Source organism: Panulirus ornatus, chromosome 5, assembly GCF_036320965.1.
Source record: "Panulirus ornatus isolate Po-2019 chromosome 5, ASM3632096v1, whole genome shotgun sequence".
NCBI lineage: Eukaryota > Metazoa > Arthropoda > Malacostraca > Decapoda > Palinuridae > Panulirus > Panulirus ornatus.
Genome location: NC_092228.1, coordinates 9,042,624 through 9,057,702, shown reverse-complemented (window position 1 = coordinate 9,057,702; position 15,079 = coordinate 9,042,624). Strand labels below are relative to the sequence as shown.

The window sequence follows — 15,079 nt, the reverse complement described above, 5'->3', positions numbered from 1 at the left end:
TCACAAAGTTGGGAGAAGCTAGTGCTTAATACTTATATAAGATATGGGGTATTTTTTTTTCTAGTAGTTTTTATGCTTTGCTTCAGTTTAGTATAGGTTGCTGGTTTATGCTCGATTTTTTTTTTTGTAAGAGATACGTTTAAGAAAACTTTTTGAAGTTAATTTCTTGGTTTATGCTTATACTTTTGCTACTATTGTTTTTTAAGAATTAGCATGAAATTTTTGTTTATCAAATTATATTCTTTTTCTGTAAGAAATTTGAGCTAAATTCACAAAACCAAAAGTGTGAAATATTTTTTTAGATGGTTATCATGTATGTAGTGACGGTAGCATTATGATTGCCTAAGTGTATGGATGTCACCTACATTTTGGACATAAATAAAATGGAATGACGTGTCAAGTATGTATGAAATCTCAATTTGCCATTAGTGGTTATGTTAGTACTGTACTTGATTGGATTTGATGACATTTATTTGAGAATATTTTGGATGTGCAGATTGGCTTGGTGTTTAACCACATTAATATTGATGTTTTTATTTATAGTGAGGTCAAGAGAAAGGTGCAAGAGGTGAAAAAAAGGGCAAATGAGAGTTGGGGTGAGAGAGTATCATTAAATTTTAGGGAGAATAAAAAGATGTTCTGGAAGGAGGTAGATAAAGTGCGTAAGACAAGGGAGCAAATGGGAACTTCAGTGAAGGGCGCAAATGGGGAGGTGATAACAAGTAGTGGTGATGTGAGAAGGAGATGGAGTGAGTATTTTGAAGGTTTGTTGAATTTGTTTGATGATAGAGTGGCAGATATAGGGTGTTTTGGTCGAGGTGGTGTGCAAAGTGAGAGGGTTGGGGAAAATGATTTGGTAAACAGAGAAGAGGTAGTGAAAGCTTTGCGGAAGATGAAAGCCGGCAAGGCAGCAGGTTTGGATGGTATTGCAGTGGAATTTATTAAAAAAGGGGGTGACTGTATTGTTGACTGGTTGGTAAGGTTATTTAATGTATGTATGACTCATGGTGAGGTGCCTGAGGATTGGCGGAATGCGTGCATAGTGCCATTGTACAAAGGCAAAGGGGATAAGAGTGAGTGCTCAAATTACAGAGGTATAAGTTTGTTGAGTATTCCTGGTAAATTATATGGGAGGGTATTGATTGAGAGGGTGAAGGCATGTACAGAGCATCAGATTGGGGAAGAGCAGTGTGGTTTCAGAAGTGGTAGAGGATGTGTGGATCAGGTGTTTGCTTTGAAGAATGTATGTGAGAAATACTTAGAAAAGCAAATGGATTTGTATGTAGCATTTATGGATCTGGAGAAGGCATATGATAGAGTTGATAGAGATGCTCTGTGGAAGGTATTAAGAATATATGGTGTGGGAGGCAAGTTGTTAGAAGCAGTGAAAAGTTTTTATCGAGGATGTAAGGCATGTGTACGTGTAGGAAGAGAGGAGAGTGATTGGTTCTCGGTGAATGTAGGTTTGCAGCAGGGGTGTGTGATGTCTCCATGGTTGTTTAATTTGTTTATGGATGGGGTTGTTAGGGAGGTAAATGCAAGAGTTTTGGAAAGAGGGGCAAGTATGAAGTCTGTTGGGATGAGAGAGCTTGGGAAGTGAGTCAGTTGTTGTTCGCTGATGATACAGTGCTGGTGGCTGATTCATGTGAGAAACTGCAGAAGCTGGTGACTGAGTTTGGTAAAGTATGTGGAAGAAGAAAGTTAAGAGTAAATGTGAATATGAGCAAGGTTATTAGGTACAGTAGGGTTGAGGGTCAAGTCAATTGGGAGGTGAGTTTGAATGGAGAAAAACTGGAGGAAGTGAAGTGTTTTAGATATCTGGGAGTGGATCTGGCAGCGGATGGAAACATGGAAGCGGAAGTGGATCATAGGGTGGGGGAGGGGGCGAAAATTCTGGGGGCCTTGAAGAATGTGTGGAAGTCGAGAACATTATCTCGGAAAGCAAAAATGGGTATGTTTGAAGGAATAGTGGTTCCAACAATGTTGTATGGTTGCGAGGCGTGGGCTATGGATAGAGTTTTGCGCAGGAGGATGGATGTGCTGGAAATGAGATGTTTGAGGACAATGTGTGGTGTGAGGTGGTTTGATCGAGTAAGTAACGTAAGGGTAAGAGAGATGTGTGGAAATAAAAAGAGCGTGGTTGAGAGAGCAGAAGAGGGTGTTTTGAAGTGGTTTGGGCACATGGAGAGAATGAGTGAGGAAAGATTGGCCAAGAGGATATATGTGTCGGAGGTGGAGGGAACGAGGAGAAGAGAGAGACCAAATTGGAGGTGGAAAGATGGAGTGAAAAAGATTTTGTGTGATCGGGGCCTGAACATGCAGGAGGGTGAAAGGAGGGCAAGGAATAGAGTGAATTGGAGCGATGTGGTATACCGGGGTTGACGTGCTGTCAGTGGATTGAATCAAGGCATGTGAAGCATCTGGGGTAAACCATGGAAAGCTGTGTAGGTATGTATATTTGCGTGTGTGGACGTATGTATATACATGTGTATGGGGGGGGGGGTTGGGCCATTTCTTTCGTCTGTTTCCTTGCGCTACCTTGCAAACGCGGGAGACAGCGACAAAGTATAATAAAAAATAATAATATAAAGTCTTTAAACTTGAGAATTAGTTTGATGTGGCTGTTTTGATATGCTAGGTAGTTGATGATTCTCAGATGTGAATTTATCTTTCAGATGGATGTTGTGTGATGAGTGATGTAATCGGAAGGTGAACGTAGCTGCTGCGTTAGCCTCGGCTGCCTCATCCCAAAGATGGCCACTCTTTCTCGGCCTGGGAGCCTCCGTAGTCCTGAGGTGGCCGAATTATTTGAGCGAGATGACCCGGATAGACTTTTTGATGACCTTCGTGAAATTGGCCATGGCAGTTTTGGAGCAGTGTATTATGCACGTCATTTATCATCAAAGGAGGTAAGCAGTTAAAATGTGTTATGCTTATGCTGTGATCTTTTAGAACTGTGTTGTTTGGATTAACATCTTGATAGTTATCTTTTCATTACCATATATGCTATTGTTGCTATATTTTGTGATTTAGGGACCAAGAAATTGCATGAACTTCAGCTGTACAATGTTCATTTCTGTGCTTTTTATTGTAAATTCAGGGTTAGAAACCAGTGGCATTAGATGAATCATCATTGTACCTCTGTGGTTTAGTTGTTAGTATCACTGACGTTTATGCATTCGTTGGCTGTATGGGGTCGAATGTGTAGGTTTGAATCCTGGTTGTTGCAGGTGGTCCACATTATTATTTAAACTTTAGATGTTTACCCTTCCCAAGAGGCTGGTTGATGAAATGCGAACCTGGCTTAGGTTACAGGATATGCAAACATAGTGTCAATGAGATTGCCTCAATTAGGGCATTCATTATGGCCATTCCTTCTCAGCTAACTTGAAAAAAATATTGTCCTGAAAGCATTCATAAACTCTAAAGAAAAATCAGGAAAATCTTAAACACATATATGGGCATACAGTCAAGAAAGACTAATGATTACTGGCATCTTCAGAAAAATAACGGGCAAAATAGTGGTATAGTTTGAATTACTATTTATCATGAATGATTGGACTGACTTGGGTTCAATACATTCAACTCATAATTATTATCAGTGAGTGATATGGTAATTTGCATTTTTGATATATGTTTTCTGTTCACTTTTTTCAGTATTTAGTAGGTTCTTACACAATGCATGACTTAGATAGATATTCATTCAAAATTTGTAGGAGAAAATTTGTGAAACATATGGAAGTCTTAACTCCTCTCAGTCATTAGCAATAGTATTTATTTCAAAACATTCATCACACAGTGAAATGATAAGGTAAATTCTATTTTTCATATATTTTTGTTACACAATTCTCCTCAAGACTTTCAGATACTTGAATAAATATGCATTTGCATATTTAGAAAAAATATAAGTGCTCTCACTAGATTAGTCTTCCAGGCACCGAAATTATATTAGATACGAAAATTGTAAAGTGAGATAACTCTTTTTATCTTCTCAAATGATGATAGAATTACCAAGAAATGGTTAAAATAGTGTATGCCCATCACCTGCATTTTGGTGAGATACATTATCTTACCAATACACTTCCAACACAAGATTTTTATTTCTCTCGGTAAGTTGAGGACAGTGTCCTTTGTTTCAGAGACTGATCTTGTTAGAGCATTGGGGTGAAAAAATTAAGTTTTTCTCCGTTTGACTATGAATCATTTGTACATTGTGCTTTTTGTATTAGGGCAGTCTCTAATTCATGGTCAGTCAGAGAGAACCCTGACAAAATTAAAAGCTTTATGAATTGGTCAGGCTTTTACACAGTCAAGATTACGTAAAGAGTAGGGAATCTGTTAATAGAAGAAAATGAAATTTGCTATATGGTTAGATTAAATTAAAAGTTATTAATGCTGAAGTCTAGCATATTTCTTTTTGATTTTTCTCATGTGCTATTACTGTTGTTGTTATGCTAATGGAAGAAGCTGCCATGTATTTCTTTAGATACGTGAATGATGGCTTTAAGAAAGCTCATATATATTTCTAAAGACCCTCCCTCCTGAAGTTGTGAAAAGAAGACATTAGAATGTTGTGTGTGGGTGGGTGGGGGGGTTAAGGAATGTCTTCAGTAAGGCTATATTGTTCTTGGCTATGTGTTTTTAAAGTACCATGACTTGGAATCTGTGTATAAAGTGAAATTATGAATATGTATATCTTAAAACTGAGAAGTGAAATTGCTGGTGTTCTGTGTATCTCATGAAAATAATAAACTACTGCAGATAATGAAAATTATGATGACAAGCTAAAGGAAGATAGTTAGTTCCATGGTTTGGTGCATGAGTATGTGTAAACAGATTAGCATTACCACAGTCAGAATGATAAAAATCTATCATAAAAGTGCTAAATTGAATCAGGAAATTAGATGAATTACTCTATATATGTAAGTTATATTTAAGTGAAGAAATAAGTTCACTGACTTTAGCTTTAGAATTGGTGACTATCATTAAAGCAGCATCAGACTTGTCACAGGAAAGTGAGGACTGAAACTGCTATACTAGGAATCTGATGCATGAAGTAAGTGAAGAACAGATTTCTGAAAATATATGAAGACATAAGCAAATGATGCCCTAGTGTGGTGCATGAATTTATTTAAATTTCAGATAGAAAGATAAAATCTCCCCCCAAAGTGCAACAGTGAACCAAGAAATGCAAAAGGTATATTGGATATATGTTACACATTAGGATTAAAGTCACTAACCTTACTTTACTTAAGAAATTGGATTTTGAGATGGACATTGACACATGGAGATGCCATGCTCTTCTGCCAACCTTTAGTGCTCTTTACTAACTTTAAACTAACTGCTCCTCATGCTGAAAACCATATCCTGTATTAGTGAGTATTATTCAGTGATATACTCTTACAGTTGTTTTATATTCCCTAGATTTGTTCATTTTCAGTTTTGATTTTTTTGATAGAAATTGGGAATACTGTTTCTGGGCACTAGGTCAGTACCAGCGATGTAATTTTGCTGTGATAAGGCTAGTGTGTAGTGCTCTTTACGTGTCTTGCATGTAGGATAACATTTTGTCTCTTGACCATCGCTTTAGTCACTGCATGTCGTGCCGTTTGTGTAATGCTGTTTTTCAAGGCAGCTGCTCCTTTGGCATATAGTAAAACCCAATTGTAATTGACTTAAGTGTATTGGAATTAGGCTTCAAATGGACCTGCTGGACCCCATCAGATTAAGTGTAGGACCTAACTGAAATTTCAGCAAAAGTTTATTACATAGCAAATTTATCCTGGTAAGGTAAGAATCCTTCAAACTGAGTATGCATTTTAAAGGAATAGTCTTGCAGTTCCTCACCCAGGGATTCAACATGTTAACAACCTTTCACAATGCCCATACATCTCTTCACCTCATATCTGCCTGTTGCCACTTCCCCATTTTACCCTTCATTGATATTCTCATTTGCTTTCCTTTATTTCTTACACTAATAATTTCTCTCAACATTTTCTTATTCTCCTCGAAGTTTGCTTCCACTCACTCACCCCAGCTTCCTTTCACTCTTCTTTTCAGCCCTTTCCTCCTGACCTTCTGTCACTTTGTCTTGTAGAATTCCCACTTGCACACTCATTTTGCAGGCAACACCTCTACACCTCTTTTGTCTTTCACTGGCAACATAACCTCCTTATTGCAACAATCACATGATCGTTTCTTACCTTTGTACCTTTCACCTTCAGCATGCATCACACTTCTCTTGCACATAGTAAGCAGTGCTTCCCAAAATACATCCTGTTATTCACCCAGTGCCCTAGTTTCATTTCCTTTCATATTTTGCCCTTCTGCACTCCTCTCTGCTGACATCTCTATTTACAAGCCTTTTTTTCAGGCTCACTCACTTTCACTCCCTCTCATATTATTTTCTCTTTTCCCTAGAGCTTCTGCAAACTTTCAACTTAACCTCCTCCAAGTAATGATCTGACATCTCGCTAGCTGGCCTTCTCGGCTCATTCAGTGATCAGTTAAAGCTCCCCATGTATTCTTCTGTATGTCCCTCTTACCAGGTATTCCCAATCGCCAGTCCTTTTTCAGAACAGACCTCTACAAGTTGTTCACCATTTTTATTCACAGCACTGTGTATCCTGTGGTCCCAACTGCCACATACAATGCTCATGCATCACTAGTAGGCAGTCCCTTGCATATTCATTCACTTTGATCCAAAATACTCACGTCTTTTCCTTAGTCCTTTCATTCCTAAGTGCATAAGCACTTATAATAGGCCTACTTGCAAAATACACTTTGATTTTTCGTACATCAGTTTGGGGGCTCACTTCCTTACATATTCACACATTGGCAGAATTCCTCCACATATTCACACATTGGCAGAATTCCTCCACATATTCACACATTGGCAGAATTCCTCCATTAGCAATGCTACCCCATATATTGCTATCTCTCTCACACTTACCTTTGACTTTAATGCTAAGATACCCAAACCATTCATCCCCTTTCCCTTTTAGCTTTGTTTTGCTTAGAGAGCTAGAACTTTCAGTTTCCTCTCAAACATACTACCTATCTTCCCCTTCTTATCTTGATTGCATCCACACACATTGACACTAAAACCATAGCATTCAAGGAGAGTGAGTACTCCTTACTGTATGTGTGTTTCTTTCCCCACTTATGTTCCCTGTTTCTCACGTTAGTTAGACAGTGCCAGCAACAAATGAAGGGATGGCCTCATACACTCACATTAATTCTGTGTATTTCTATCTGTCTCGTTTAATGCACCAAAATTACAGGCTCTGCAAACCTTTCCATGGTATTCCCTGGCTGCTTCATATGTCCTGGTTCGGTCCACTGTATGTATATATTAATTGGAAATGAGATTGCCTTGACTAAGGACTAGGTTATTCAGTTGCCCTTGCCATTTCAGCTAACGTATGAGAAAGATGATCTTTGGTAGTTAACTAACAGTTTCATCAGATGTTATCCTAAGTAAAATATTGTGATTCCACCTTCTGTGATGATAAAGCATCTGTCTTCATGCCTAATATATTCCAGTATGCACATGAGTCACCAATTATTAATGCATTTGATTTTGCTTTGGGTTTATATCTCAGATTTGAAAGTTTTTTCTAAACCCTCCCCCATAATGTGAGTATGCTTTCTTACTTCAAGGACAGTCTGCTGAGGAAAGACTTGTAGGTTTTCAAAATTTTGTTTTCTCTGAGGCTGTGTCCGACGATTTTTCTAAGGTTTTGTACTCTGCCCTGCTTTCTCCTCCCTTTTTTAAGAATGAATCTCTATACCATCTGTGATTGCTTTTGGGATGAGGCCTATGTTTTGCAGATTCTGAGCTCATGAGTAGGTCAAAGACTTCATATCTGTAGAAATTCTGATTTGTTAAAGATTGACCTTGCCCTTCTTGTGGTTAGAAGGATAAAGTGGGTAGGAGGAAAGGCAGTACATCCTTACCCGAAACACTGAGGGTTGGAATGTCTTAACCCTTTTTTTGGAGAGAAAATCTTAGGGAATCTCATGTTCATGGGAAATTGCCTGGGAGAGAAATACTTTTAGTGTTTTCAAAACCTGCATTTATTTATTGTTTTAGAGAGAGAGAGAGAGAGAGAGAGAGAGAGAGAGAGAGAGAGAGAGAGAGAGAGAGAGAGAGAGAATGGGAGTAATGATAGTACAAAATCATCCATCATCAACTCAGGTTAGGTGAAATGTTAAAATTTATCGCTGGGAAACAGCTAACATACTTTAAGATGGGAATTTAAAAGCTTTTAAACATTATGTAGAAATGGAAGGTAGGAACATTAGGTAGGAGCATTAGGTAGTAGTAGTCAGTGGGCACATTAGGTTGGAGGCTTTGCAAACACTGGACTAGACTTAACCCCAGCTAATGGCCTTTTAAGGGTAGGTACTGAAGGCTAAGAAGCTGTACTGGAGTCCACTAGTTATGGAGATTTTATTGCCGTGGCCACCCCCTTGAGTGAGTTCCAGGAGGGAACAGGCAACAGAGGTATAGATAGAGTATATAGATAGATAAACTTTTACATTCCAGGACATCATAACTATGTTTTTATACTTTGTAAAGTCCATGATTTACATTGATATACTTGAATGTTTAGTAGTGCAGGTGTCTTGATGCATTCCATCCCCCTACTTGAGGATAGTTGTAGAAAAGGAACCACAGTAATTGATTCTTATCCTAACTTGAAGAATGATAGACATATCTTTTGTATTATTCTTAAGTTGGTATGTCTTTTGTCATCTTCATTATTTAACATCCATTAGTTTAACATCTGTCCATCATAACAGGTTTGAAATTATGCATGGATTATTGTCGTAGTAAGAAATAATGAATATGTGAAGACATACTTGAATCGTTGTATCATGGTTAGAACTAAATTTTGTGAATATTGATGTGAATCTCTTTGTTATAGATCTCTTCTTAAGCGTACACAAAAATTCATTTTCTTATCAGCAAAGTATTTTTTTGGATTTTGTCTAGACCAGTCACCAGCATTGATAAGTCTTGTATTTTAGTCAGGCACAGTGAGGTAGCTAATGTTATTAGTCTTCATTTTTAGTTTAACCCTTTCGCTATGGAAGTCCATATGTGCACTTTGTGTGGGAAATGTTTTCAAATATTATGAAGTATGTCTCCGTAAGTTTGTTTGTACGCTTAATCAGAATATGATTTTCTACATCATTTGTAACTCAATTTGGTGCAGCAGTTTTTACTTGTGTTATACATCCTATAACTTGTGTTGCTTCTCTACCAAGTACACGAGAGACTCCAGTAGTGGCATGCTTGTTTTTGTTACAAACAGATATGATTGCCAAGGGTTTTCTTCACTGTTATTTATTGTAAGAATGTCATAGCTTCACAGATTGCCTTCGTTGACCTCTCCATATACACTAACCAGTGTTTGGAAAAGATTTAGGCTATAGCATCTGGTAACAGTGTGTGGGATGACACCATGAGCATTGATGGCCGTATGTTTTATATTGAGGGAAAGATGGCTGATTCAAGAAATTTTACAGAATACCTTCCAGCCGCAGTGAACAGAAAGAAATTCTCGGGTGAATATGCCACAGCTTCAGTGAAAGGGTTGAATGCTAAGCTTATTTACAATAATATCCCAAACTTTACCTTCAGATTACTGGTTTAGCTTATCTTGACATTTGCTAACCCTTGCTTAAGGTATGTAATTCTTTGATATTCACCTGAGATCTAAAGATGGAACTCAGTCATTCTTCCATATGTCCATTTGTAGTCTGTCTCAGATTGCTTTAGTTTCCACTACTAGCTTTGTTGAATGATTTTGATTGTTGATCCAGTGTATAAGTACTTATTTCAGTGATGTTTAGCTCATGTTGCAGATTGAACAAAATTGTGCATTTTTACTTGTATAGTTACATAATTGTAGAACTTTAGATTCATTTCTTTTTTTTTATTATACTTTGTCGCTGCCTCCCGCGTTAGCAAGGTAGCGCAAGGAAACAGACGAAAGAATAGCCCAGCCCATCCACATACACATGTATATACATACACGTCCACACACGCACATATACATACCTATACATCTCAACGTATACATATATATATACAAACACAGACATATACATATATACACTTGTACATAATTCATACTGTCTGCCCTTATCCATTCCCGTCGCCACCCCACCACACATGAAATGATAACCCCCTCCCCCCACATGTGCGCGAGGTAGCACTAGGAAAAGACAACAAAGGCCACATTCGCTCACACTAAGTCTCTAGCTGTCATGAATAATGCACCGAAACCACAGCTCCCTTTCCACATCCAGGCCCCACAAGACTTTCCATGGTTAACCCCAGATGCTTCACATGCCCTGGTTCAATCCATTGACAGCACGTCGACCTCGGTATACCACATCGTTCCAGTTCACTCTATTCCTTGCATGCCTTTCACCCTCCTGCATGTTCAGGCCCCGATTACTGAAAATCTTTTTAACTCCATTGTTCCACCTCCAATTTGGTCTCCCACTTTTCCTCGTTCCCTCCACCTCTGACACATACATCCTTTAGATTCTTATAACAAAATTTTCTCTACAAAATTTGCTTAAATGTTGGATCTCAATCTTACTGAAGGATGACATTTTATTTACATATCACATTAAGGTAATCAAGGTAAATCACCCTTAGTTCTTCAATTGAAGTTTCCAGTAATTATCTGGAAGTTTTTCTGACATGCTGATTTTACTCATTTGATTTTTTGTCTCATGCCGATATCAGATTGTTTGTTTTTCCTGTTCTTTCCCATTCTGAAGCTTTAGTAAGATACAGAAATATTGGGCTTTGATCATACAAGCATACCTCATTGATCCACATGTCCTTTCATTCATATACCATAGACTGTAATTTGAATCTATAATTTTGCCGGGTTTTACTGGATATGCTTAGGGGTGTGAAGCTTGCTCATTTCTTTTAGCATCCTGTGTAGTTTGAAGATGGAGCTGATCAAGCATCTGTTTGTCCTTTTCTTTACCAGTCCCAAGCTTTGATCATACAAGTGAAACTCATTAATCCTTAAATCCTGTCATTCATGTACCCTGGACTGTAATTTCTGATCAGTTGTTGTACCAAATTGTATTGGATATGATGAAGCTTGTTAAGCTGTCTAGACTCATTTGATTATCCTCTGAGATATGAAGATGGAGATAATCAGGCATCAATATAACTTGTGTACACCCTAACATTTTCCAGTCACATAGTGTTAAATCAGATTTGATTGAACTACATGATATTGTTGTTTTAGTAATCCCAGGCTGAGAATGTGTTAATTGCATGTCTGTAAAATCTTGATTTTTCATCCCAAACATAGATTACTCTCCCTTCTTTTGTTACGTCTTATTGGATTTCTTCAGACAGATGAAATTACTCATTTTGTAAGTTCTCAGCTCATATTTAAAGGTGGATCATGCAGACATATACTTGATCACATGTTCCAGAGCAAGTAAATCTAATTACTAGCTGTGATGTGTGTGATGCTGATCCAACTTGATGAAATTTAAGTGCTTCATTGCTCCTTTGTTCAGGTTTGAGATAGGATAATGAATACAAATGTTTTAGATTCTGATCCAACTCATTGAAATTAAGTGCTTCATTGCTCCTTGGTTTATGGTTTGAAGGTAGGATCATGAATATGCACATGTAAGTGTCTCAAGTTTACCCAAGGGATCTGAGTATCCCTGCCTGTTGCCAGTCTGTTGAGTTGGGATAAGGAACCCCCGCTTTGCAATATGATTTCATGCCAAATGTGCATGGTTGTATATACATGGAATGTAGTTATTGGCAATGGATAGATGAAAAGTCTGTATAACCATATGTGGGTACTGAACTTTGGTTTCTGATGGTTAGCTTTGTTAGATTGTGTTGGATTTGGATCATCATGATGAGATTATTGATTTGATTAACCCATTACTAAAGTTTGCTGTAAATGAAGATGAGTGATTAGTCCATGTGAGACCCCAGAAGTTCATTGATCACCAGCATTGCTGAGTCATGTAAGGTTTATAGTTTCTAGTCACAGGCTTTGATGAATCATGTTAGATTTTTCTCTCTCTAAAGTGGTTAACAAGTTTGAAGAGGGAGTTGGATTAATCCACCATACAACTGGCTTAATGTTTATACATTAGGTTAAACTTAGTGAGATTATTGGCCAAAAGCTCAAGCTTAAAATTGGAGTGTAATTATGCAGTGGTAATTTTTTTTAATCTATTATGTAATCCCAGGACCTCCAGCTTCAAGGCTGTGCTACACTCAGTAGCAGGGAAATGATGGACTCCTTTGAAGTAAGAGGTTCCCTGTTGAGATTGTACTCCTTTTGATCAACTGACGATGGTACGATCTTGTCAAGGTGACTTTTTTTCACTTTTGGCACAATCATGTGGAGGCAGAATTCAGTAATGCCTTTGCACTGGTACATAGGTCCATATTTAATTCTCAGAGATTGGTCACTGATCATTATGTTTGATGTGCATTTTTGGTTGATCTTGCTGAGATTACTTCTATTAATTCATTGATAAAGTTTAGATGTGGAGATGAACTATTGGTATTGTGTTCATACATACATCCCTAACTGTTGTGCCTGAACTCTTGCTTATTGAATGAAGTTGTATAGTCATCTTACTTAGGGATGTTACTCTTCATTATTAAGATGCCTTTACAGGAATGATTATATCAGTGACATTGCTTGGGGTCAGGGAATGAGCCATCCTCCTATGGCTGTCATTTTTAAGGAAACCCAAGATAATGAGCTTTAACCCTAGGATTTGTGTTTTCTTATTAATGCTAGTGTGTGTGTGTGTGATGACTACTTTGAAAATACCTTATAGAAAATATGAATAGATTTTTCAGTATTCTAGTATGTAATGAATTGTTATATACAAAAATTTAAGTAAATGCATTTGTTTAAATCAAGAATTGGAAATGTCATATATTTACAAAATCATGGCAAAGGCTATGGGGTTCAGGTCACAAGATGTTAGAACAATCTGTGGACTTGAAAACTTTTATTTGCAGTTTCTTGTGGACTCGGTGACTGACTGGCATTTTTCGCCACAAGACTCAGGTCATACGATCCCGAGAAAATGATCAAAATACTTTCATTAGGAAGGTTAGTTTATTTGTGTTTGAATACCTTTGAATTGATATATCTGCTCCTTTTTGATTGATAAAAGCCTAAGTAAATACGAGTTGGAGCAGTTTCCTCTTGTTTGAAAGAGATGATCAGTCTCTGAAATATCAGTTTGAGTGAGGAACATTTGGCAGTTATGAAGGAGTTTAAGGAAGTAGAAATGATCAGTGAGTATGGTATTGCAAAAGCAGATTATAGGGATATGCATTGAAGAAAAGTTGATGTTGATCTGAGTTTGTTAAGGAATGGATAGAGGTCATTTGCAAAGAGTGCAAGAAGCCTGTGTACTTACTACTACAGTGGTTCGATATCCTTTGTGTGGTTGTGGAATATTGGATATCCAAGATACAGGTTTGCAAAAAAGGAGGATGGTAGCAATGAAGAACTTGAATAGTTTAGTAGGATTGAAGATTATAAAAAGTGTAAACATAAGAGGGATCTTTGGTATGACAGTAATGGAAAGATGTATAGATGAACGCCTCTTAAGATGGTATGGACATGTAGAGTAAATGGGAGGTTAGAGGATGGCAAAGATTTATAATGCTTGGATTATAGATGATTATGGAAGTGGTGTACTAAGGAGAGGGGCAGATTAATCCTTTTGCTGCATATGTACTGAGGTATGGTTATGGTATAAAGAGTGACAGTCTGCCAAAAATGGAATTATTGATTTGACATTTTCATTTAGTTTTTCAAAATCAAAAGGAGGTTTAATTTCTAGATATAAAAGCAAATTTCATTTTTTCTTCATAAATGGTATATAGATTCACTCAGCTAACATCTAAAACCATTAATTTAGTATAAAGAAATTAATATGAATACCATTATATGTCATATAATGATAACAGTATCTGTAGAAAAGAAGGATCTTCATGAAAAAGAAGCATATATATGGTAAGAAAAAAGGGATTTTTCCATAGTTTTTATTTTTTAGCTTCAGAACAAATTATGATTTTGTGAAACAAAAATACAGTGTCAGATGCTGTCTGAATCTTGGAAGTTTTTGCTGTAGACATGTGTTATGCCATTTTTGTACTAGGTGCTGGTGTAGCTATACTAGCTGACAGAAGTATGTTTGGTGTTTCCATCACCCCATCTCCATGTTTTACTTTTTTAAACATCATCAATATTCTCAAACTTACTTCTGTCCTCAGACACAGCCAAAATTTCTTCAAGTTTTGCATCATTGCAGTCCACATATTCTTGCTTCTTATAATTACAGCAGGAAAACAAGACTTTTGGAAATCATAACCTTGAACACAAAAACATTTTTGATTAGTACCATGAAACATTGGTAGTTTATTATATAACCTCCAGCCCATATCAGGTTTAAAGGAAAAATGTTGCATAATAGATACATGGTTGTTGATAGGTTATTGATGAAAAAGCAAAATTTCATGATCAAAATACTAAGTTAAATGAAATGAGAGTTAAATGGCTGATCACTCAGTGCATAATCAGTCAGCTGATTAAATGTAAATATACACTGAATGCTGCATTGATTATGCTCTTTTACTGTTTTCACATATGTTCATACTTTTAAGGAGGTACGAAACATCTTAATGATTGATATAGGATTATGTAGAATCTGTAACTTCTATTTAAAAACAAACTCGATTCTTGTACTTGTAGCCCCTGAATGAAAAATAAACACAAAAATGTGTGGGAGAGAACATTATCTTGAAGAGCAAAAATGGGTATGTTTAAAGGAATAGTAGTTCCAACAATGTCATATGGTTGTGAGACTTGGGCTATAGATAGGGTTGTACGGAGGAGGATGGATGTGTTGGAAATGAAATGGTTGAGGACAGTATGTGGTGTAAGGTGGTTTGATCGAGTAAATAATGAAAGGGTAAGAAGAGATGTGTGGAAATGAAAAGTGTGTGGTTGAGAGAGCAGAAGAG

The 15,079-nt window shown here is 37.1% G+C and overlaps 1 protein-coding gene across 19 annotated transcripts in view; it reads left to right on the top strand.

Moving 5' to 3' along the window:
* Positions 1-15,079, top strand: part of Tao (Serine/threonine-protein kinase Tao) — a 132,150-nt gene that overhangs the window by 13,236 nt on the left and 103,835 nt on the right. For 17 of the 19 annotated variants that reach the window (XR_011712551.1, XM_071660909.1, XM_071660930.1 and 14 more), the window contains exon 2: positions 2,676-2,909. Coding sequence is in view for 16 of the 19 variants with exons in the window: in XM_071660909.1 (XP_071517010.1) it covers positions 2,754-2,909 (156 nt within the window). In the remaining 3 variants the exon portion in view is untranslated. Of the gene's footprint in view, positions 1-2,675; positions 2,910-13,060; positions 13,155-15,079 lie in introns of those variants that run through there. The other 2 variants (XM_071660950.1, XM_071660939.1) reach the window with 2 other exon arrangements.